This window comes from Xiphophorus hellerii, chromosome 6 (genome assembly GCF_003331165.1).
Source record: "Xiphophorus hellerii strain 12219 chromosome 6, Xiphophorus_hellerii-4.1, whole genome shotgun sequence".
In the NCBI taxonomy this organism is placed as follows: Eukaryota; Metazoa; Chordata; class Actinopteri; order Cyprinodontiformes; family Poeciliidae; genus Xiphophorus; species Xiphophorus hellerii.
This window is the reverse complement of record NC_045677.1, coordinates 24,102,680-24,128,211: the sequence shown is the minus strand read 5'-3', so window position 1 is coordinate 24,128,211 and position 25,532 is coordinate 24,102,680. Positions and strand designations below refer to the sequence as shown.

General features: G+C 38.0%; 1 protein-coding gene and 1 long non-coding RNA gene across 2 annotated transcripts in view; one reads left to right on the top strand and one right to left on the bottom strand.

Moving 5' to 3' along the window:
- Positions 1-989: 989 nt before the first annotated feature.
- st6galnac5a (ST6 (alpha-N-acetyl-neuraminyl-2,3-beta-galactosyl-1,3)-N-acetylgalactosaminide alpha-2,6-sialyltransferase 5a) overlaps positions 990-25,532 on the top strand; it is a 79,644-nt gene continuing 55,101 nt past the window's right edge. Inside the window, exons 1-2 of the mRNA XM_032564979.1 lie at positions 990-1,277; positions 5,154-5,363. Coding sequence (XP_032420870.1) covers positions 1,263-1,277; positions 5,154-5,363 — 225 coding nt within the window. The 5' untranslated portion in view covers positions 990-1,262. The remainder of the gene's footprint in view (positions 1,278-5,153; positions 5,364-25,532) is intronic.
- LOC116721333 (uncharacterized) lies at positions 20,520-23,194 on the bottom strand. The gene is made up of 2 exons (XR_004339579.1): positions 21,197-23,194; positions 20,520-21,060 (listed from the first exon to the last, which is right to left on the bottom strand). It is a non-coding gene; the product is annotated as an uncharacterized LOC116721333 (long non-coding RNA).

Below are 25,532 nucleotides of genomic sequence, written 5' to 3'. Positions count from 1 at the left end.
CTAACACTTTGCTCCGTGTAACTAAAGGGAAAGTCAGACACTACAAAAATGTTGCAGGAAAGAAACACAAGTTTTAATATTGAAGCAAAGGTAAGAGTTTTTATTATAGGAAAATGTCAATTACTTTTTAAATTAGTGCTTAAAAGTCAAAATGCACTTTTTTCTTAACCCGGTAAGCATCCATTTATATGTTTATCTTTGAAAGGTTCTTGTTTTCCTTCTAGTTTTTCCAAATCAGATTTAGTGCCAGTGTTTTATTTTAGAATAGTGTAAACATCTTTATCCAACATCATCTGCTGTATTTTCCCTTAATGCAGAGTAAACAACTTTTCACAGCAGATGTGTTTAGCTTGAGATTGGGAGATAATTTTATTCCTAGTGGATGAACTAATTATGCGTCATCCAAATATCTAATGAGCCCTTCATATAAACTTAGATCAAGTGCAATTAAAAACATATTTTTGAAATAGTGGAACCAAGGTCCAAAACTAAGTGTTACAGATAATCTGAGAAGTAACCTGAAGAGGGCTTTGGTCCAGAAACATCCTCACAACCTACACTGCAAAAACACAAAATCTTACCCAAGTATTTTTAGCTTCAACTGTAAATATCTTACTACACATGAAATAAAACAAAACTTCAAGTAACTTTTCAGCAAGATATAGGAGCTTTTTTCAAATCAATAACAAGCTTTTTCAATATTGATGGAAAAAATACTAACTCTACTGGCAGATTATTTCACTTAAAACATTTTCCATGTTACAATTGAAATAATCTGCCAACAGATTTAATCAATATTAAGGAATTATTGACTTAAACTGCATGGAAGAAGTTGGAGAAGAAAAAAAACTTTATTTTCTCAGAATTCTGAGAGAAAAGTCCGAATTATTTTTCCTTCTTTCAGTGACCCTAATCCTCATTCGTAAAGCAGTCATGATTTATTTATTTATTTATTTCTACCCAACAGTAAAAGTTGTGGGTCTCCCTCCTCTCCGCTGCGCCTCCTCCAGCGCCACCGGAAGCCGGGCGGCGTTAAGACCCAGCAGATGTACAGTACAGCGAACATCTGTCGCCGCGGTCTCCGCTCCGTATGAATCGCGCCCGGACTCCAGTCTGGAGACACTCACGCTCCGAGGCGGGCTGGGATCAGGACCGGAGCGGATCCAGGGCCGGGGAGGATGTGCGCGGATGAGTCCGGACCATGAGAGCAGAAAGTGGAGCCAGACGCACTGAGCCGCAGCGATAAGACAGCGCGCAGCAAAATGAAGACACCTATGGTAAATGTTTCTGCCGCGCATTCTCAAACACTCAACTGTCCGGGGGCATTCTTTCTTCTTTTCGTTTCTTCGAGTGCAGCCAGATCAGGTCGCCACATTGCATCACGGCTTTGTGTTGAATGATGTCGCTGAGGGGATTAGAGGATCTGAACAGTCAGGCATCCAGCTGTGCGCGCTGTTTGGCACCAAAGCTCCGCTACAGCTCGGACCTCAGCGCGCTGACGGGCTGATTCCCACCGTCCAAACGCTAACATTTCATTTTTTTCATCTCTAAAAAGTGCAGTAAATCTCTAGTTATTGGATATGTAGGGGCGTATTTTGATTTTGTAAAAGTCAAAGTCAGTTGGATTTGATGCGATTTCATAGGATCTGTTTTAACTTTTAGAGTTTTACTCGTCAAGTTGATGCACATAAACAAGGAATTTGACTTTAACGTTTAAAATATAAAATAAACGCGAAATATAAAAAAATAATAATTTTTTTTCGTTTTTGTAAATATATAAGCAGTATTTTATTTTACAAACGAGGAAGAGAAGATTGGATTGCAATGCAGGTTATATGTGTTTTGTTTTAACTTGAACTCAAACTGAAATTGCCTGCATGAAATTATCGCTTATATAATTTCCATAACTTTTTTCTTTATCCATGCGAATAAAACATTAGTTTTTAATTATAGCAGATTGGAGATTTTGTTTTTACTTCTTTAAATATAAAAATCTGCACTGCATCCACAGAGGGGCAGAAGGGGGGGACCTCACAACGCTATGAATTTACAATGTGCATAATTCATGTTTCACTGATCAGGCATATCATTATGACCTCTGACAGTGACCAACACTTATTTATATTTTCATTTTAGCATTTTTTAGGAGGATACTTTAGACTCCAAGGAAAGATGTTTTTCTTCAGCACCATTAGACGGAGTTAATGCTTAATGAAATATCATGAAATGAGTTATTTTTGCACCACCTCTTGTGTTAAAGCCCATTTTATGTCCCCACGTATATGTAGATCTTTATATTACACAGAATGTCAGTGACACATGGCAAAAACAAAATCTTACCAAATGTTTTTGGTCTCATTTCTAGTGCAAATATCTTACTACACTTCAAATAAGACAGAACTAGCATACATGCAACTTTTCAACAAGATATAGGAACTTGTTTTAAGTTAATATTGATTTTTTGAAGTACTAGTTCCACTGGAATTTCACTTATGGGAAAAATGTCTTATTGTAAGTGTAACTAGTACATTTTAAAATCAATATTAAGGAATTATTGGCTTAAAACAAGCTCTTATGTCTTGTTGAAAAGTTACTTGTAAGTTAGTTTTGTCATATTTCAAGTGTACCAAGATATTTGCACTAGAAACTAAACCAAATATAGTTGGTAAATTTTTGTTTTTGCAGTGATGCTGAGTTACCTCTAGTTGGATCGGTCACAGCTGTACAACATCCACAAGGTGTCTCCGTTAAAAAATGCATGAATAAATTTGTAATGCAGAATGCATGGTGGAAAAAAGCCAATTAAGTTAAATATATATATGTTATATGTTTTCCTCCAAAATTGGTGGGTTGGATGCATGACAAACTGTTAGAAGACTGGGACCCCCCTGCACTGTTTGCTGCCCAGTCTGCAGATGCTGGGTAACTGGTGACACATGTGCTGGTCATAATGTTGTGCCTCTTTGCTTTTTTACTAATATGAATATGATTTCTTGAATTTCTCTCTCTCACTCCAGTTCCTGCCTTCAAGTTAACAAACATTCGAAGTCTTTTCCTGCACATTGATGTTGTTACAGAAAAACAGAAGATTAAATTCATACTAAACCAAATCAAGTTGACTATTTATACTTTATACCATTTTTACATGATTTACAGACTTTGAGGCTGTCAGTTCACATTTAGTTGCCAGTGAACTGCTATCTAAATGTGGTTGTTTGAATGTTGAAATCAGGTCTGTGGCTCAGTGGAAAAGCATTAAAAAGCATCAATTTAAAGGTTTTGTGGTTTAAAAAATCCAAACAATACCAGGAGTATTTATTTTACTTTTCTATGTGACCTAAATTTTAAACTCCACCTAAATAAACTCCTGAATTTGTGTTCTGGTGTTTGGTTCTGGTTTCCCTCCCAAAGTAATGAATCTACCTGTTGGTGGAAAATGTTATATGGCAGTGAGTTTGTTGGAAAGTGAGTAATTCCTCGAAGCGGTGGCAGTATAACAGCTAGTCAGACACAAACGCACATATCTGTCTCTGTGGGAACCTGTTATTAATGTTTTCCCGTTCCCTTACTTTAAACTTCACTGCGATGCCTTCCTCTTTGCTTTAAACGTAACAATATAAGCTGAAAGCTCACACTCTTTCTGTTACTGACGCAGGCAGAGAATGAGAGATGGCAGGAACCGGCGAGACAAACGGAGGCATGGAGCCTCTGCCTAATCCCTTCAGTCATTTCCAGCTCTGCTCTCTGACTGCCGTAGAGATAAAAACACCCAAAATGACAGCACAGATGTTGTTTTTAACTTAAAGAAGTGAAGATTTTCTCAGTTTAAACAGATCGGGAATTCATTAAAGAGCGACACTGACATTATAGTAGCAGAAGTAAAAACACTGCAAAAACAAAAAATCTTAAGCAAGTATTTTTGGTCTGCAAATGTCTTAGTGGCTTGAAATAAGACAAAACTAACATGCAAGTAACTTTTCAGCAGATTTGTTTTAAGCCAATAATTTTTTAATGATGATAAAAAAGTACTAGTTTCACTCTCATGGGAAAATGTTTTGTCATAAGAGAAATAATCTGGCCTTTTCATCAATCTTAAGGGATTACTGACCGAAAACAAGCTGCTATGTCTTGCTGAAAACATACTATCAAATGTTTCAAATGTTATAAGATATTTAACATTTTTCCAATAGAAAATAGACCAAATTTACTAGCAACATTTTGTGATTTTTGCAGACGGAGTTCTGTTGGGGTTGCTAGGTGACGGGTTGGGCTTTGCTGGGGTTGCTAGGTAATGGGGCAGTTCCTGCTGATTGGTGACGTTACATTCTGGACGTTTTTGAAACGGCTCATTTTCCAGACACCAAAAAACACAAACTTATTGCTAAAATCTTTCTGGATGTTTGTTTGTTGGTTATTTTTTAAAGTTTTTTCTGCTCTAGTGGCCTTTATTAATCAGTTGTCGGACAGGAAAGTGGGATATGAGAGAGTGGGGAGATGATATTTTCTTCTGTTTTGTATTTCAAGTGCATTAAGATATTTGCACATCATATTTGATGTGCATTGATGATTTTGATGATGTCAGTCATCAAAATGTAATGTTTGTTGCTGGTTTTCTCATTTGTTGACTGCATGGTGTCCTTTATGATCACATAAAGTGATTTATCAGGTAAATCACTTCGACCTGCCTTGTTTCTGTAACGTACCGTACAAATAAACTTGATTGATTGATCAGGCCGGGACTTGAACCTGTGACTGCCGCGTCGAGGAGTAAGGCCTCCATGGGTCACGCTTTTCCTCTGCGCCACCGCCACGCCACTGCGTGTTTTTAAGAATAATTTTAAGGGCTTGGACTGTTTTTTAGAAGCAGTTGAGACCCAAATGGAAGCATAAAAACATTAAAAATTAGAATTTTGCATAGTAGGTCCCCTTTAAATCCAGTCCTTCACCAACACAGCTTAAATGGTTGAATCATCTCCTCAGCATGTTATCACTCTGCAGAGGTCTGGTAACGAATCCTTCATTAGCTCCAGGTGTGTTGAACCAAGTGAAAGGAGTGAAGGACCGCCCGCGCGTTGAGGACTGACCTTCGACACCACTGGTCCAGTTCAGGTTCAGCAGGGCTAATCAGTCTGCCTCTGCGTCTCTGTCTCCAGCGCCATGGGGTAGCCGTGCTTCTCGTCCTCCTCCTGTGCGCCAGCTTGTTCCTCGTGTACAACGGCAGCTTCCACAGTCCCTCCAGGGAAACTAACGACACCCACGTCCGACAGAATGAACATCTGCAGCAGCCGCCCGAAGCCTCCGGCAGCGCGGCGAAGCCTCACCTGCCGGCCCTCCAGGGATACATCGGCATCATCGACCATAAGGTAGGCAGATGTGGCTCTTCTGTAATTCAGGGGGATGAAAATCTCTGAATGTGCATCTAATGCACTGCACAGTAGCAGCCGGAGCCTTTGAAGGCAAAGCCGGTTTCAAATTTCCTCCATTACGAGTCCAGCTCTCTTTTTCCACCTCAAACATGAAAGCACACACATGCTCTCTCTTACTGCCGTCCGCCACTCATCTACTTAGAGGCGGAGAAGCTCCTCTCTGCCATTTATCACAATTTTCTCCAGCAGTGTTGCGCCACACTCGATACCCACCTGTCGTTGCTAATAACGGTTTAGGCTACAAATGAAATCCTTGGCTGCATTCTTCCACTCTAATTGATAAACCCAGGAGACCCTCAGCGAGCCGAACCCTGATGTCACCGCCGGGTATCGACTTCCATCTGTTTACCAGGAGAAAACAATCAATGTGAGTAGCAGGGAGCTAAAGGCTCTGCAAGTAAAGCAGACCTACCTGCTCACAAGGTGAAGGCTTATTCAGGCAACATTTTGTTGAAGGGCTGAATCTTCCTTTATTCTATAGAACAGTAGTTTTTCTCCCACTGCGGTTACTTTACGGTTTGCAGCACTCTTTCTGTGTCAGGTTGATTTTAATAAAAATTGTCCTTCTGCAGCTTTTTAGTCTTTTTCTGTCTCTCCGCAGCCATTCCACATCCCTCAGAGCTTTTATCCTCCATTTGTGATACCTTGACATCTCTCTGTACCCATTTTGCATGTTTTTTTCCCCATTTCACTGCAGCCATTTTGCAACTTTCAAAAGTCTTTTGCATCTCTAAGCATTTTGTGTCTACTTGTGGTCACTTTATGCCTTTCATCTGTCTGTTTTGTGTCCCTAATTACTAATATCTGTCCTGTGTGATATTTTAAAGTGTCTTAATGGCATTCTTTTCAACCTTTAGATGCTATTTTCTATGTTTCTCTTGGGATTTTTCTGCAGCCTTTATGTATGTTATGATTTGATGACTTTGTGTTGCATCCCTGAGGAGAATTACCTTCCATTTGATGTATTTTAAAATCTCAGACTTGCCATTTTGCACACGTCTTCTCTCTGTACCTATTTTAGATGTTTCAATCTTTGGTTTATATTTCTCTCTGTTGATACCTTGACATCTCTTTGTGGTCGTTTTGTATGCTTTTTCCATTTCACTGCAGTCATTTTGAAACTTTCAAAAGACTCTTGCATCTTTCTAAACATTTTGTATCTATTTGTGGTCACTTTATGCCTTTTATTTGTCCTTTTTGCATCCATAATTACTAATATCTGTCATGTGTAATATTTTAAACTGTCTGAATGGCATTTTTTGCATATTTTAAATGCTTTTTTTCCCACATCTGTGATTTTTCTGTAGCCTTTAATATTTCTTTTCATTTGTCATCTCTTTGTTGTGATTTGATGACTTTGTTTTGAAGTGTTGCATCCTTGAGGAGAATTACTTTTTGTTTTATATATTTTGATGTCTCTGAATTGCCATTTTGCATTTTGCACACTTCTTCTCTCTGTTTTAGATGCTTCAATCTTTGGTTTATGTTTCTAACTGTAGACATGTTGCATCTGTTTCTCATTTGACTTTCCGAAAAATTTTCTTTTTTTTAAATGCAGTTTTTTAAGCCTCTTTAATAATTTTTCATTGCTATTTGGAAACATATTATTTTCTACCCCTCAACAGTTACTCTTAAACTTTCAGTAACCTTTTCTTATAACTTTTGGCTTTGTTGTATATTTCTGTAACTGTTTTGCATCTATTTTAAGTTCTTTTTTTAGCCTTCATTCAAAAAGTTGAATCTCACAGTGGAAAATTCACATTGTTGTTAATCTAGTTTTTTTTTCTGTTATAATATATTCTGGTCATTCTGCATCTCATATTTTCTGTTTATGATACTTTGAAGTTGTGATTGTGCGGTTCTTTACTTCTTCCAAAAGTAGTTCTTAATTTCCCTTCATTTATTTTAGTATTCAGATGTATCTCTTTCTAGTTTTATCTCTTTGAACCATTTACATCCTCATCAGACTTATTTATCCTTTTTTCTGTAATTTTGCATCTCTGTTCTGTCATTTTGTATCTCTTTGGTGACCAAGAAGAGTCCTTGAATTTCTTTTTTTTTTGTAACATTACAGTTTAGCATCCTTTCTTTTAGTAAACTTCTTCATTTCTTTTCGTTTTTTACTTTGATTGGCTAATTTGCATCACTCAGCTATAAGCAGTATTTCTCTTCTGTGTAGCTCCTTTGTATTCTTTAAATATAAATGATCCTTTTACACATTTCTTGTCTGTATTTTGTCATCCTGTGCCTCCTTCAAACACAAAATTGATATTTCCTCTACCGCTTGTATTTGCCATCTTTCTGTAACCATTATGAATTCCTTTCAGTTTCTGTTTTTGACATTTTATGAGTACAATGTTCTCTGTTGTTCTGTTTTTTGCTTGTCTCCATAATTTTGCATCAATCCACATTTAATCTTGCATCTTAAAATAATTGGGCATCCTTAAAGCAGCTATTTTCTCTTCACTCTCTTTTTTATCATTGTATCCAGAGTAATTTTGTAGCTGTGTCCTTTTGTGGTCATTTTTGCCTCTCTTTGTTGCCATTTTGCGTTCCCTGGCGCTATTTGACGATCTGGACATGAAAAGTCACTTCTGTGGCGTCGGGTTCCTGGTCTGGTTTCTAGTTGGCCCGTTCTGTAATCCATCCGTGGCAGGACTGTGGACGCCATGAGTGGCAGCTCAATTCTTGCTGCCATCTCTGTCTCGGGGAGATCTGCCGGCTTCTGGAAAGCGTGTATCGTCAGATTACGGCATTTGCATATGAGTAATTGGACGGCAAGCTGCGTGCATTTACAGAAGGCTGCTGCTGTACAGATTACAGAAAATCAACAGCATGCAAATATGTCGGCTGCAGAGATTTAGGAGTTGACATGTTGTTCCTGAACATCAGAAAAATAGCCTGGTGGGTAAATGACCGTCTACGTTAAACAGCAGGCAGCTTGAAACTCAGTCCTGATGGAGGTTGGCTGCAGATATAAACGGAAAAATGAAACTGAAACATTCGAATGTGTAAAACTTCAACATTATATAAAAGCCAGTCGCAATAACTAATTAATCAGTTAATCACGTGACAAACTAAAATGATATTTATAATTTCCAGTCTCATGGTTAATAGTTTTTGAAGGTCAATTTTGTTTACAGAGACTTTATAATCAATTTTATTCATGGTTTTGGTTGTGTGTGGCTTTATTTCCTCTTTATTTATCATTTTGATTGTTGTGTTTCATTTTGAATATGTATAATGTCTTCCTGTTCCAGTGCTAGGTGTTTATTATTAGTCTTTGAGAGGGCAAACTTGCATTACTTTCCATTATTAAAATGGTCTCAAAACCACAATATTAGTGTTTATCGCAATAATTACTTTTCCCCAGAATACTTGCTAAGCCCACATGGAGCTCCGGGCGCTGGGGGGTCATCCGTCCAACCGGCAGCCATGTTTTTGAGTTAAAAAATGTTTATAGTTGACAGGAAATTTGAAAATATCACCTGATAGTTATGCATTATTGGAAGACTGGAAGATTAATGCCTAAACACCAACTATAAAGTCTTAAAAAAGGCAATAATTTAAAAAAGAACTAAAATAAATAAACAATGCTAAGTCTGGTGGCCCGCCAGGCTTATAATACACTGAGGGAAACCCTGAACTTTATATGTCTTGAAAGAAATCTGGATTATATTTTAAAATAAGTATAGAAAAGGAAGACTGTTATTAGTTCTGTCAAATAAACACACAGTTTCAGTTGGTTGCTTTCCTGGAAGAGATGCAGTTATTTCAGTCCTTATGAGTTAAACAATCATTCAGCAGTAATTTATGACAAGAAACCCAATTTCAACTCTAAGGTCCAAAGTCTGAGTCTTTTACACTAGTAAAAGTGTAAAATCACCTTACAACTTATTATTTTTGGGTCACTCGTTTTTGCAGCATTACTTCAGTTTGTTGAGGTTTATTGTTTCTGTGGATCATTTCAATCAAGCTTAGGTGTGAACTGAATTCATTCTTACTTTCTTTTTTCAGTCATTTTGTTGTAAAATCACAGCTTTGTTTTGGATCCTGGTGATGATTGGGCAAAGTTTCATCTGGCCCAGCCCACCACCGCTGTTTATGTGGCCCTCTATATTATAGACTAAACACTAAGTGATCTTAAATATCATGTTATCAATCAAATCAATGCAGTTTTTATCTGCTTACTGCCAGATTATATCAATCAGGCCCTCCAGTTTCTTGAGAATTATCATGGAAATTCACACAAAATTAACAAATCCGTGTGCTTTTTTCTGCTAATAATAGGGAGTTTATTTATTTTTTCTCAAAAATTGTCAAAAACTTTCTTACTTGTACTAAATAGCTGCCTCAGCCTGAATTGATGTCAGATTATTGTCCATGATTTATACGGCGAGTAATAAGAAGTCACATTTACCGTCACAAATAAACGCAGATATCGGAAATATTTCCAAATTAGCACCACAAACACAAAATCCTGGAGGGACTGAAAAGAAGTTCAATAATAATATTTAATTTTAAGAATTTATTGATATTTTAACAGTTTGTGAACAGGTTTTATCAATACATTCTGGCACAACTGGCACTTTAAGAGCATTCATGATCTTGATTTTCCCCAAAACAAAAATGAGTTTGACACCGGTGGTTTAGATCATGACTGAGTATCACAAGAATCTGGGTTCAATGGAGACAAAATGCAAATCATCACATCTCCACCGCCATGCTTTACAGTTGATTTGTAGTATCTGATGCTGTTCATTATGAACATTTCTACTTTCACTTTGTGTGACGGATATTATTCTAGACGTCTTCTGGTTCAGTCAGAGACTAATCTGATTCATTTCAGAGAGAAAATGTTTCCTCCTGGCGTTTTTTGTTCAGGGCTTTTCTGGCTGTCCTGTAATGAAATTTAACTTTGAAGAAAACTGAGTCTGAGATGGATTCCTTGTGCTTCTCAGACTAATTTCATCCTCTGCCATTGGGGGGAATTTGCTGATATTGGTACAATTTCTTTGTGTTTTTATGGCTGCAGGCTCTGGTTCTGGAACAGGAAAGAATTGTTTTCAGCAGAAGTTGTAGACAGGCTCACTGGGAACAGCAGGCCAAACAACTCCAAAAACTTTACTTTTTCTTTTGTTTTGAACAAATAAACGAAATTTGCAGAAAAATAACCGTCTCCCATCACCTCCAAGGTTATTTTGATGACATCCATCACGGGGTTTAAGTAGTTGAAGTTGCAATTAGCAGCTTCACTCACCGATAATTATTTTTCCATTAAATCCATAAAACACTATTTCCTTCTTCTGTTAATCTTTTAAGATCGCCAGTTGGTGTTCATAAATCTCTCCAGTTGTGTTGCAGATGAGAGATTGGTTGAATTAGATCATGTTAAACAAGCAGTGTTATTAAATTAAGGTGGTGATATTAGGGCATTTGGCTGCAGGAATATTGTGATAAATCACATGATTTGTTTGGTGAAATATTTCAGAAAAAAAGAATAAAACAGGAAGAAGATGCATTAATCGAATGAAACCTTTTTGTTGATGTAAAGATGTGGCTGCATCTTGGCTTTCTGGTTGTGGAAATGTGAGCTGGTTCTTCTACAGAACCAGTAATGATTAATCACTGGAACTGGAAACTTTCTTCTGATTTTTCCATGAAGAAGCAATGTGTTTTTTGTGATCCCAACTGCAGTTAAAGAATGATAAAAAAAAAGAAAAGTTTATTAAATTATAAATTTTTCCATCAGGGTGACATTATTACAAACTCAATTTTAAATACGACACAGTATTTGTGTTTTTATAGCAAGTAGAACTTTGTTTTTACTCAAAAGCTGACTTTGCTGCGCGGTTTATTTAATTTATAAAATTTGGCTAAATATACAGTAGAAAGCATTTAAAAAGAAAGTGAAAAACTTTCATCTGAGCCTAAAAAGAATGTAAAAACTGGATGCATTTCTTTTAAAACAGCATCAGCAAATGTGCAAAATTATTTTGAGGTTTGAATCTCAAATTAACTGCATTCCTTTCCTACAAATAAAGGGAGGACTTTATTTGCTAGATGTTAGTTTTTATTTTGGCCAATGTGACAAAGATTTGACCCCCCTGCCTCACACTGTGCCTGTCTGCCTTCATTAAAATAATTTGCATCTGGTCTTTCCTGAAGTAACTAAACCTAACTTTTAAGAAAGTAATTTAAAAAGTTGCTTAAGATTTTTGCTCTCTATTTCACCCATAAACAAATAGAAATAATTTAGTTAATACCAACTAAACAACATTTAGCCTGATTTAAAGTTACAGTCAGGAAAAACTGGTTTCTATGTGTGCTTCTATTTTTTTTTAATAGTAATTCAAATTATTATAAATCTTTGCTTTGACTTGATGTATCAGTATAGGTTTTAGATTATTGATAGAAAAATAAATCTGTGTAATCTGTGCTCTAGAGGTGCGGTTAGTCTTTTCTCTTCAGTCACTCTGATCGCTCACATATCGAACGCCGCGTTAGATGAATGTGCAATATGTCGTATTTTAGGATATTGCACGCAGCACATTTTGCCCGGCCTGAAAAGCCAATACTCGGTGACCATGTGTGTTTTGATTGGATGAGGATTTGTCTGCGATGCGTCACTGAGCGCAGCTGCGGATGAGAATTGATTTTCCTCGAGTGAACCGGAGCAGCCGAGCATCATAAGTAAACCGCAGGTTTATTTATTTATTTTTCTTTCTTTCCACTTTTAGCTTATTGGCATTTTGGTGACAGGGACATCATTAGGGGCCACGGCTCCTCTGCAGATCGGTTACACTTCTTCACACCAGCCGTTTTATCGTCCTACATATTTCTTGTAATCGATACTTTGATGATATGGATGCGTTTTTCCACTCCAGAACGTTGCCCTTTCCAGTTCTGAGGACTGCATCCTCTGTAGGATACCACATGGCTTGTAAAAGTCATCATCCTTATCTCATTTTTGTTCTCCTGCAGCACTGAATGATCAGTGTTTAGAAAAATCCTCCGACTTGACCATTTGTCTTCCTCCTCTTTGCTGCCTGACCTCTTTGCTATATTGATCTGTCTGAGATATAAGCCAGCCGGCACGCAGCGGTGCGATGCCAGTCAGCCTTTGACCACTTTACTTTATCTTCCACAAGAGTATTAAACCCTTCACAACACAGAAAGTGTCGGAAAGACTGTGTGCTATTCGTCAGGAATTTTAAATACTTTTCCCCCCACCGTCTCTGCCTTATTTTTGCTCCTGAAAATCCATAAAGATTTCCGTGCTCAATATTTTTACTGCTGCATGTTTGATTTGGTTCAGAATGAAGGGTAATTTCTTTCTACTTATGGAGCAGTATTTCTGCAAAGAAAAGAGACAAGATAACAGGGGCGTAGCCACAGGGGGTGCTAAAGGGGACCGGCTACCCTTGAAATCTGATTGGCCACCCAAACAAAGCTGTCAGTTTGTTCATTTTATATCGTATATAGATTAACATTTTGTCTATAGATGCACTGATTCACTTTTTTCATTACCAATACTGATCTGATACAGTAAAACAGTTCTGAACTGATTTAAAATGTTTATTTTTTAAAACACTTAGTTAAATGTACTGAATTACAAATGTATTTGATAACTGTGCACTAATACAGCTCACTTAAATACACCAATTGCATCACAAGCTTGATCCAACAAATAGTTCTCACATGCAAAATGGATCCATGTGTTTGGTTTAGTTAAATAAATAGTTTTGTTATTCAAGTTATGGCCCACTGTTCATTGTAATGTAAGAATGTTTTCACACCTCATAGTCCAGTAGACTCAGTCCGAATGGAGACCAAAATTGCAACATTTGTTACATTTTCAGTTGTTGTGGTTTGCTTTCACACTGTGTCAAAACAATCCAAACTAATTAAAAATTAGTTTGGATTGTTCCCCTCCTCGCCTGTGGGGGCGCTGCACCAAGAACTACTGAAGGAAACGACATGAAAACCTGACACAATGTAAAAAGGAAATGTAATAATGATAGCTTTTAGCGGTTGTAGGATTTTTCTTTTATCTTTGGTTAAAGACCACAAGTAATTTCTTCTGCTAGAATTGACTAGCACTTTTGTTTTGGTTGTATTTACCCAGTATCCCCTGAGCTGTAGTCCACTTCCTGCTCCAGTCCGCTTGGTGTTCACATACGCACTCAAACTGTACCAGAGTTCACTTCAACTCAACCGAGACCTCAGTATTTAGGTGGAGTTCGCTTTTTTGGTTAGTCAGTGTGAAAGTGTGATTGCACATTCACACCCCCCCAAACGAACCAAACTTTCTAGAAAAATGAACTAGAGTTTGATTAAAGTGAACTAAACAGGGCTGGAGTGCATTTAAATGAAAATGCAATTTTACTGTGCTGCCATTCTACATTTTGTGCTGCTGAGAGATAAGGAGGAAAAGTTAGGCTGGAGATGAAGGGGATGGAGAAACTCTTTCAGATGAAGAGCAAAGAGAATGAGAGGACAAAGATGAGGAAGGGTATGGAAAGGAGAGGGTGATAAAAGAGAATAGGCGAGTCAGAAAAGGTTCAGCCTGAGCGAATGAGACAGCAGATCGAAAGAGGGGAAAGACACCGACCGACACATACGTGAAAGATGGTGTGAAATCCCAGCGGGGCCTCTATTCTTTTAGTCCTATCCTGCGTTTTATTTTCTCACTGAGAAGAAGGGCAGAAAAACGCTGCTGCCTGTCTCTCAGCGGAGATGTGTGAGCTTCTTCCTCTGATTGCCGCCCTGACACCGGAGTCATGCAGATTCCCGAGCGGGAAGTCAGGTGTAGTCGGAGTAATGGAGGAGTCTTGTCAAACAGGAGGGGCACCTTGATGTGGAGCAGGAGACGAACAAATGTGGCTTGCTGTTCCTGACTCACAATGAGGATTTTCACATGATTAAAAGGAAAACCTTGAACATTTTCTGGCAACTGTTGAGGTTGCAGTTTTTCTCCTTTATTGTTTTCTGGAATTTAAGCTTCGCAAATTCGTTTCACAACTCAGATGATTAATTTGCTTTGGGCTGTGGTATGACAGCCATGTTGTTCCCACAAGATGTTGAATTCAAGCAGAGGACAAAGCTTCGGAAAACTCACTTTTCTCTCAACAGACAGTAAAACTTTTCATTTTTAAACTACAGCTTTGTTTAAGAAGTAACCGTCGGAGCTGGATACGTTTTTATCGGGTCATAGTCGATAATCCTCAGTACTTTGAATCAGCTTTGCTCCTCAGACGTTTCTGCTTCTATTCCCGGTTGGGGATTAGAGTGTCTGTCATCTCTAATTGCTTTATTCTTTATGTCTAAGCATTCAGACTTTCTTGTAGTGTCTTCATGCTCTGCAATCAATAGTTCTTTGAACTTTCTTCCAAGTTTGGCTTTTGTTTTGATTCTCTACATGACCTTTCTAGAGGATTTCTCCAGTTTTTGTTGATTTTTCTTTAATAAGGTCAACGAATAAACCTGTATTTTGTCTAAAACCACTGTGTCATAATTTTAAATGCCTTTTATGGTGCTCAGAACAATGTTGATGATTAGTTGCCAGGTAAATGTGACCAAATTAACTGTCAGGTAGTGGATGAAAGTAAAATCGGAGCAAGTATTTACAGTAAAACCTTAAACCTAGTAAACCAGTTTTTTTTTTTTTTGCTAATTAAGGTGCTACATTAGAACTACTGTTAGAATATTTAATTAATAATTTTACAGTATTTTCAAATATTTTAGTGACAGGTTGACTAAAAGAAGTTGCCTAGCAGTGTGTGTGTTACATACAAGGCAGTTGTTGGAGTTTGAGGATGAGGTGGGTAAGAAACCTCTGACTTTTCCTACAAAGTTCAGCCTTTTAGTACATTTTCTATTGCAATTCCCAGGAACTAAAACAAATTTTGTTAGTTTGACACAGTACAGTGTGAAAGAGAACTGCAGCAGCTGAAAATGTAACCAATGTTCCCATTTTGGTCCATAATCTAGCTGAGTTTACCGGACTATCAGGTGAGAAAACACCCCAACTGTCTGGGTTTTGTTGTCTGTTTCAAATCTCTACCAGTTTGCCATTTGCTCTATCAGCCAGTCACATGTTGGTTGTTTTAGTTGTAAGTTTTCAGTTTGTACTGAAATCCTCTGCAGTAATGTTTTCTGAACATATTTTGTTGTTCTTGACTGTTCTGCTCTTGTTGTGTCTTTGGTATTTGTAACTTTTGACTTTGTCTGCCTTCCATAAATTATACAGCCACAGTACATGATATCATGCACCTTAGTCAGCAACTACATGAAGTAAAAAAATTATGCCTTTAAAATGGTCTGTCTTTGAAGGGAAACAGATGTTAACTCTTTATTGTTAGCATCTGTTAGCTACATGTCCATTTTTAGCATGCTAGGTCTTGCCACTTAGCACAAACAGGTCTGGAAAAAGCTGAAGTTGATATTTAGTGATGCTTTAACTTTTATTTAATCTTAAATAGAAATAAATATGTCGCTGTCGGGGAAATGAAGTCAAAATTTCACAAAAAGGAGTGGCAGCTTTCTCCTCATCTGTTCGTCTCAGTATCCTTTGCACTTCAAATGCTAAAGAAGTCAGCCAACTGCTTTGTAGAAGGGTTAAATTGCTTGGAAAACATTTCGAAAATTGAAGTTGAAAAGTTGGAAACTTTTGTAAATAGACGCAGGACTCCATTTGTATAACATTTGGTAAAAGACACGTTCAGTGTTTATTTTTAATGTGGTGATGTTTTGCTTAAAAGTTGTTTTTATCTTTGGATGGTATTGGTATGGATTTTAGATGGAAATTGTAAACTAACTGTGGAAGTTTAAAGTCTAACATTTTTTAACAATGTTTATCAAATTAGGAAAAGTTCTGTCTTTGCTGAGCTGCCTCAGAAAAAGTAGATCTGAAATGTCTCCTTGCTTCCTCTTCTGGGAGCAGCTACTGAAAACCCCACTGAGATGGAATAGAGAATTTTATAAAAGGAGATATTCTTCAGCTGAAGCCTTGGTTAGAGTCACTTTTAGACATATCGAGGCTGCAAATTCTCCCTGACTTGGTACACTTTGCTGGAAGGCGTTAGTGGGAATCTATCTGTGCCAAGGAGACATGACAAGGCATCCTTCTATAAACCGAAGCAAAGGTGACAGCTGGAGAACTGAGATTTTTAATATTTCATCTCTGACAGCTACATCTCTTTTTTTTCCTCTAGCAGCAAAGTCATTTTTCACCGCTCATTAGGATTTATCTTTTCAGCAGCTGGATGGGGAAACAAAAAAAGCCTCACCAGTTAGGCCGTTATGGTCGATGACTCTGTCAGCTAATGCGAACCACCACTGAAGTCTGCACTTTGTGTGTTGGTGTCTGTGTGAGGGCTGCCTTTGAACCATCCCACATTACAAAGCTAACAGCAACGAGCCGTCTGAGGCGGTTTGTTCTATTTTTGAACAGGAACTCTTTTTAGAATACTAAAAATGCTCACTGTCGCCTGACACAGGAGAGAATGGGGATTTGGTTCCACCACAGTGGTCCCAATTGGAGCATACTTTTGGATTCCCACTTATCTCTGGTGCATTCTGCTCCCGCCAAACACAACACAGCTCCGGGCTCTTTCCTGCTCAGGCCTGGAAAGCAATTACGGCTGATGGGTGGGAGAGAGGAAGCTACCTCTCGATTAGGGGATAAATCTAACATTTTGTGCTTTTTTGTATCCTCTTGTTAGGTATTCACCAGTGAATTTGTGTATTCTCAATATAAAGGAAGCAACAGATAAATCTGTTATGGCTCATGTAATGAATAGAATGGTAACGCCTGGCAGCTGCTTTTACAATAAAGCAAATTTCTTTGCTTTTCCGTTCTCTGGACTCAGCTACTTATTGTGAGTAATGAGCATGGTAGGAACAGTCAAGCCATAATTTGTGAACTTTCCAGATGAGATGTCAAGCCTAATTATTAAAAGGGATGTATTTTGTGTGTTTTTGTACTTCGGGTCTCAGCTGCTTCTAAAACCATCCAGCAATTTTCTGGCAATAAATTCAGTCTGGAAAATTAAACCTCCTGAAATTTTAAATTAAATAATGTTACTACTTTTGGGATTATTATAAATTTTTTGGAAATCCAAAACAATGCTCCACTACTTTAAATTAATGAAATTTAAGTCAATTTAATTAAATTTTGTTTAATTTCCCTTTTACTTTGAATGAATTTAATGTTGAGTTGCATTCAAAGGGCACTGCACCGTTGCCTAGCAACCTCAGCCAAGCCCAGACCCGTTTCCTAGCAACCCAAGCAGAGCACCAACACTGTTGGTCAGCTGGTTTTACCGCTGTATGTGCTGTACAATGGCTGCTGGGAAAGACCAGTGTTTTGTTGTAGACTTGCCGTCCAGAAACCACGTGTTGCATTCTTGTTGGTTGTGCAGGAGGCATGAAAACAGAAAAAGAAAAATTAAAATAAAAGTCCAAAACTAAACCTGCAAGGTATTTTGTGGCGTTTCCTCAAGAGGACTATAGACAAGAGATGTCCTCACAAGTTAAGTTTTCATTACAAAACTTTGTCGATATTCCGCTAATATAAAACAAAAACTCAATTTTGCATTTCGGTGTTCCCAGTAAATAATAAACACACTTAAAATCATACATGAATCAATTTGCACCGTCATCCTCCTACCACTTCCTGTCGACTTCTTTGTCTTTTCCACCAGTAGTAACATTCGTTTGTTGATGGTGTGACTTGTGTGATGTGAAAAAGGTGTTTCTATTACAGTTTTGTGAAATACAGCCAGAAAATCACCTCACCTTAGTGCTAAAACGTTTTATAATGTTTCCAATAAGATAATTTGTTTTCGTAATTCCAATTTGCAGAATTACATGGTGCCTGGCAGAGTTTGTTAATATTGTAGAGTCAACATGTTGCATAGACTGCCAAAGAAGACTGAATGCTGAATTTCATCATGATTTTTAATCTACAAAATCAGAAGTCTGTGCCTTTGAGAGCCAATATTTTCACCTTGGTGCTGCCACCACCGAGCCGACTGCACCGTTGATAAAGTTTCTCTCTGCACGCAGTTGCAGAAGCCTCATAAGTGATATTAATGCCCATGCTGCTGATGCATTTCCACTCAGCTATTAGCAGAGCATCTGATGCTGTCATCATCATCATCATCATCATCAGGGCATTGGCTGCAATATTGATGAGACGATGATGGAAGGAGGAATTAACACAGTAATTGCAGGCAGAGGATATGAAGCCATCTTCTGCTCATAAACAGACAGATACTCGTTTGCGCCGCTGATACGAGCCTCTGCATCTGTTAATTTTATTAGCGCTGGCCAGCTGTCTTTATTCCAGCCTTTGTCGGGTCTCAGATGATAATTCCGAGTAAAAATCTGACTTTTCTTTTGCACCACAACTTTTCCCTGAGGTCACCTTTGAATAGCATTAACTTGGAGGAAATATGAGAATTCAAGGACTGCTTTCACTCCGACTAATCATATTAGCCTGCTTTAATTAAAAATTAATGACACTTATGCTGGTGTTAAAAATAATCTACAGTGTGGAAATAGGCTGAGTTTTTGTTCGAAGTTCGGTAAATGTGCAAAAGTCACGTTTGCAGGCGTTTATTAAAAATAGCATGGGTTTATTTTTGATGGGTTTCACGCCACTTGCAATTAAGGCCCCACATTACTTTATTACAGCAGGAGAAACCTTCCCACTGTTTTACAACGAGCCCACATCCCAGTTGATTTGAATCTCATTATCATGCACAAGCGTCGAGGAGTTTTATAGAGACGCTGTCAGATGATATGTTTGTTAAATTTGCAGCTCCCAGCAGCACAACAAAGGACAGGACAAGGACTCCACAGCTACATAAAGCTCTGAATAAAGGTTGTCAGGCGTTCAGAAGCCGTTCTTCTTTACATCTATATGGCTCTTTGACAGCGTAAGGTATTCAGCATCGACCTCCTCTCGTTATAAAGCCCACAAGGAACTTGTTATTTTCACTGCAGCCTGAATTACAATAGTTTTTTTTCTTCTTTTTGTCAGCAGAGCTCTGTTTCATCTAGTGCTGAAACGATTAATCATATTAATAGTGATTAATGGATTATTGAAATAATCGTCAGCTAATTGAGTAATCGATGAATCGTTAACGGGAGTTTTAAAAAAAGGCCATTTGTTGGAAGAATAACAGATTCAGTGCAGTAATTAAGCCGAAACTGTACACTGTGCTCCAAATTATTATGCAAGTGATATTTTCTCAGATTTTCCTAAATGGTCAATGCAAATGATGGTCAGTATAATTTTAAAGTCTTGAACTATTACAGTATAAATCAAATTTTACTGAACAAAGCTCCCCATGAGAACAGTATTTTTTTCAAAAATAAAAAACTCAAAATGCTCTGTTCCAAATTATTATGCACAGCAGATTTTCTAAACATTTTATGGATTATAAAAAACTGCAAACGGCCATTCTTTGAATGTGCAGCATTAAGGGTGTCCAATTATTAATTGGTTAATTGAAAAGTTGAGGAGAAATGGCTGAAGTTTTCACATGCTGATGTAATATGTTTTTAGCTGCAAATGAAAAAAGTTCACTAAAGGAACTATGACTTATTGCATTTTAGGCAAAACATTTTTATTTTCTTATTTAAAAAACTAATTATTTGTTTATTTGCATCTTATAATATATTTCTAATATTCTATAAAAAAAAAACGGTTAACCAAAAAATCAGCAGAATGTGCCAATTTTTAAAATCTGATTAATTAATTAATTGGCCGAATAATAAATAAAATAATTGATCACTAGTTGTAGCCACAGCTTACCAGTTAAGGTTATCCAGGAACAGATCTAGGGTGAGACGGGCGGAAACCACAGACATCCCAAAGATGAGCTGTTGAATTTTCTTTGGCTATGTTCACACAGCAGGCGATTGCGACCCCTATGCGACCTTTGTCTGGCTTTTCACTGCAGTCTCAACGGTCCCATTCAGATCTTTCCAAATTCCAAAAAAGTCTGATCTGTGCCACTTTCACATGTGGAGCTAAATTTGATATGTATCTGTTCTCAAAGCGTCTGCAGTCAAAACCACCATGTTGCATTTTTTTTTTTTAACTTTTACATCATTGATGTCAGACATGTATCATAATTCAGAAAAACAGGTGCTGCAAATCTGGAGGTAAACAGTGACTGAAAACTATAATTATAAACATATGAAAGAAATCTGGTTTACTGAAATGTATGACATCAGAATCCCAACCCTTCTGATTCTGACTAGACATCCAAACAAACTTCTCTCCAGAAGTTGCAGACAACGCTGTGTTGTTCTTTCTTTTTATAATCTTTCTTTGTCTTGTTATGATCTTATGACAAGTTCCCCTTCAGCTTCCATGGCTGAATAAAGTTGATCCATAAACAGCTCCATCCATTATTGCTTAAACAATGCGCCGCTGTGCGTCGTCAACATTCTTCTTCTGCTGCATACGGGTCACTTTGGGGTCATAAACTGTTCACACAGATGTCTGATTGCAGTCACATTGAATAAGTTATATGAACGACCAGGCAGAAAAATAAAACATTGGATGTCAGCAATTGAGCATCAGGACCTGCAGCTTGAACTTTCAGCCACCTGTCTGAAAGCAGAAGAACACATTTATTTTAGCTGTTTTCAAATTCAAGTACATCACAAAAAGGAATGAAACAAAAACAAAATGATGGATTAAGGCAACCTCTTTTCTGCATGAGTTCATATTTACGTAGCTGAATCACCTGAATGCATTGAAGAGTTGTTCCTCTGCTGCGGCTCTGTGTTTTTCACCTTTTCCTCAGCGGCTGATCAGGGCTCATTAAGGGATAAAATGCTGTGGGAGAGTCGTCCCGACAGAAAGCTGTTAGCATGCACCGATGCATTGTTTGGGTCTTTATGAATTCCTGCTAAGCTGAATACACTCAGGATTAAACTAATGAGCCTTCTGTTTACGGAGGAGGCTCATCACCATGGTAAAAACAAGGGGAAAAGAACAAGAAAAAATGCTTTTCATTGATGTGAGTCCATTCTAGAGTTGCTGGCAGGAATCATTACCTTCATACTGAAGATCAACCTGAGCGAATGCATCTCATTTGTGTGTTCCTAATCATCAGGTTGACAATTATAACTCCTCAGACATGTTTTCATTAACTAAATGAAAAGGCATTACCTCGGTAATAAACACCAGCTTTATGATTCATTTCATTAGCACGCTGCTTTTAAAAGTGTCTTTGGGGAGATAAAAAGCTCTCCTTTAAGTTACTGCAGCTCACAGGGGAAACTTTGATATTACTACTTGGAAGTATATAGTTTGAAAACTTCAAAAGATTTAAAAAATACTGCATAGCCGTTAGTTTTTTCATGCATAATATAACATCTAAACTTGGAGATCTTAGGCTTCAATCACACAGCAAGCAAATGGAAAACAAATCCGCTTTTTTTCTGCCCATATTCGACTTATATCCGACTCTTCACACCGTTCTAAAGAGTGTAATTCTGAAAAAGACCTGTGGACTTTCATATGTGATACTAATGTGGATTTATATCTGATTGTTTTCAAAGCGTCTGCAGTCTAAACGGTCACATTGTATTAAATCCGAAACATGCGGCATAATTCTGCATCAGAACAAGCCAGATGTAGTAAATCGGATATAAACAATAGTTGAAAATTATAATAATGAACTTATGGAATAAGCCTGTGTCACTGAAATACATCCCGCCACTCCTGGTTCTGACTAGACATCTAAAAAGACTAATTTGCAGAAGTTGCAGTCAATGCTCCATTGCTATCAGCTGTGCTTTGTTTTTATTAGCTTTCTTTGTCTTGCTATAATCTCCTGGCTCCAGTTGGCTCCATCCATTATTACTTTTGTAAACAATTTGCTGCTGTGTGATGTCAACACTCATCTTTTGCTTTAGATTCTCAAATTAATCAACTTCAACAGTCCATACTTTTAGGCTAGATTAAGATCACTTTCCAGCTGCTGTGACCCCTTTAACCTATTAAAATGCTTCAAAATTGCTACATCCTGCTGTCACTAGAAGGTTTATCGACTCTTGCGGCCTGAAAAGATTGTAACTTCCTTCGGTCTCCCAGCAACCAGCACAGCCAATCATGGTTTAGATGTGTCATGATCCTGAGGTGTTTGGCTTTTGGTTTCCTTCCGTGTTTGTATTTTGATCACTTCCTTGTTCATATTAATTTGGTTTATTCTCATTCTGATCTTTATTCATTGGATTTATTTCTCTTTGATCATTATTAGTTTTTTTCCTTTGATATGTAATGGGTAGGAGTCTTTATTTTGCTTCCCTGTGTTAATCTACCCCTGCCTGCATTCTGCCTCAGCTGTTCCTCATTTGCCTCTAATTAGTTCACTTGGGTCTTTCTCCATTTCCACCCAATCTTGTATATAAGCTCCTCAATTTTCATTGTTCTTCACTGGATCCATCTATTAGCTGATTTGTTTGCTGCAACTTTCCATTTCCTGCCTTACCTGCATTTCCTAATGTAAATCTTTTTTTTTTTAGTATTTTCTCATTAAATTTCTAAATTTTACACCTTTATGCTACAAATATGGCAAGAAGTGTGTTCCCAGCTTCCCAAGTCAAAGCCCTTGAACAACATCTAGGTTAATATTGAGGGTTCTGGCTACGAGTCTGGAAAAGCAACTAACCAAAAATTCGTGTGTGTCTTTATTGACTAGAGTCAATAAATGCTGACTTTAGATGTGTATAGGATAGGGTTGTTTTATTACATTTTGAAGCCTGATATTATTATATCAAACATATTGTTTGATTCAGCAACTGATGAATTAAGCCGAATTTCAGAACAATTTAGAGGTGTGTGTCCTTCTCCTCAGCTGAGTTCAGCTGAGTGTGGTGCAGTATTTGATGATATAAACCTATAAGCAGTTTCCCTTTGGAGACCAATAAAGCATATTGTATTCTATGACATGGAGAGTGTTGACTGTTAGCTTAGAGGGGTCCTGTTTGTTGAAAAACTCAAGAGTTTGGGTGTGCTTGATCTCCTAGAAACCAGCAGAGACAGGAGTTGGTGCAATTTGGAGGTGTGTGCCCTCTATCCCAGCTAGATTCTTATAGTGTCTGAACATACAGAGTATTTACTGGCTTAGAGAGCACAAATTGCTCTATCAAATGCTTTTTTTACCCTCCTCTTCTTTTTTAAGAGGAGTGGTAGTATACAATAAACTAGTAGATGTTCCACACAAAAAATGCTATTATAACTTTCAGGATTGGTGGCAGCCCATTGTATTTATTAGTAGGACAGAGTCCATATGCTGTTACTGCTGCCTCAGTGTCCCAGATATGCTACCAATATGGATAAACAATGAACCACAACCACTACAAAAGTTTTGTTCAAGCTAAAAACAGCAGAGAAACTCTACCGCTGCTAGCCTGTGTGGGTTAGACGACCTGTCATGACCCTGCAACGACCTCCCACGTTCTGACTGGATATTAATGATTTAAGGTGGACTTCATCTGGTGTGAAGGAGGCTTTGCTGTAAATTTCACCTTCAGCTGCAGCTCTAAAAGCACTCTGAGGCACAACAATAGGAACCGGGTGGTTCTAATTTTCCACTTCAAAGCTTTTCAAGGTTTTAAAAACATTTCGTCCAGTTGTTTGAGATCCATTAACAGGTTCTAAGAAATCTGATTGTCATTAATGGTGTTAGTTTTTTCTCAAGTCTGTATTCAAAAAGCTTCATTGTAAAACTGTTGATTCAGTTTTCTACCTCTGCTGATTTTTTATATGTATATATAATTACTTTTTTCAGCTTTTTATGCTCAAGCTGTCAAAAGCTAATGAACAGTAAACATCTGATCATTTTGCTTTTACAAATACTACTTCTGAATTTGTCTTGAGAAGATCTGCCTGCAAATTGGATCTAAATGATTGAAAATAAACACACCACAGCCTTCATGTATCAAATGGGTGTAAAAATATGTATTCGGTCATTTTTCACACAATTTGACAATTACCAAAATGCACACAGGAGTCGCAAACACTCAGATCTCAGGTTTTAGATCACATATGGAAGTTTACATCAGTGTGGACTGGTGATTCAAGGCGGCACAGGGCAAATTAAGCAGCTGCTTAGGTCCCCCACACCACCAGGGGGCTCCCAAGAGCATATATATATATATATATATATATATATATATATATATATATATATATATAGCTGGCTGGATAGCTCAATAGATAAGGCATCAGTATATCACCCGAGAGGGCAGGGTTCGAATCCAGTCTGGGTAAGACCCTTCAAGCTACTGCCTACCTCATACCATGAGAGACACAAAAATGCATAACATGCCGGCTCAGACGTCGCCCGGCCAAACAAGGTCTGCGTCAGGTGTTGGGGAACCAGAGCACCTTGATGACAAATGTCAAGTAACCCTAATCAGAGAGGTTACATGCAAAGACTGGTGAAGGAATGGTTACTTCGACATCCCCAGTCAACACTAAGCGCTAAACAACTAGTAGCTCAGTGTTCCAACATCCGCAAACGGCAACTGCTATCACAACTTGAGATTGACGAGATACAACACAAATGCTACGGCAAAAAGGAGGAACCTGGATGTCAGAACTGTGGGGACTTAACTACAAGTCCCCACCCAGTCAGGGGATACACGGCCCCATTGAGCGAATCAGAGCTGAACGAGACGGCTGCTGACCTGAGAGAGAAAATCATGACCCGAATGACAACCAGACCTCCTCGGCGCCAATTACAACGGCTGAGTGAAGTACCATCAGAGGCAAAAATGTGAATGCAGCCATACACACCATAACAGAAAGTCAGCATCAAGACACTTGGCTACAAGGAGGAAACTGCCTTGGCCAGAAGGCTTGGAATGAATCCAGAAGGATTAACCGGCTCTTCTCCACTTAACCAGCTAAGGTGTACTCTCAATGGCAGGGTAATAACAACAGAGTAGACCCAAGGCTGGAGACTGAACAATACTGGAAAGGCATATGGGAAAGGGAGGCGTCCCACAACAGCAATGCCTCGAGAGGACCATAATCACTGTGACAGATGTCCAAGAAAGAGTCTCAGG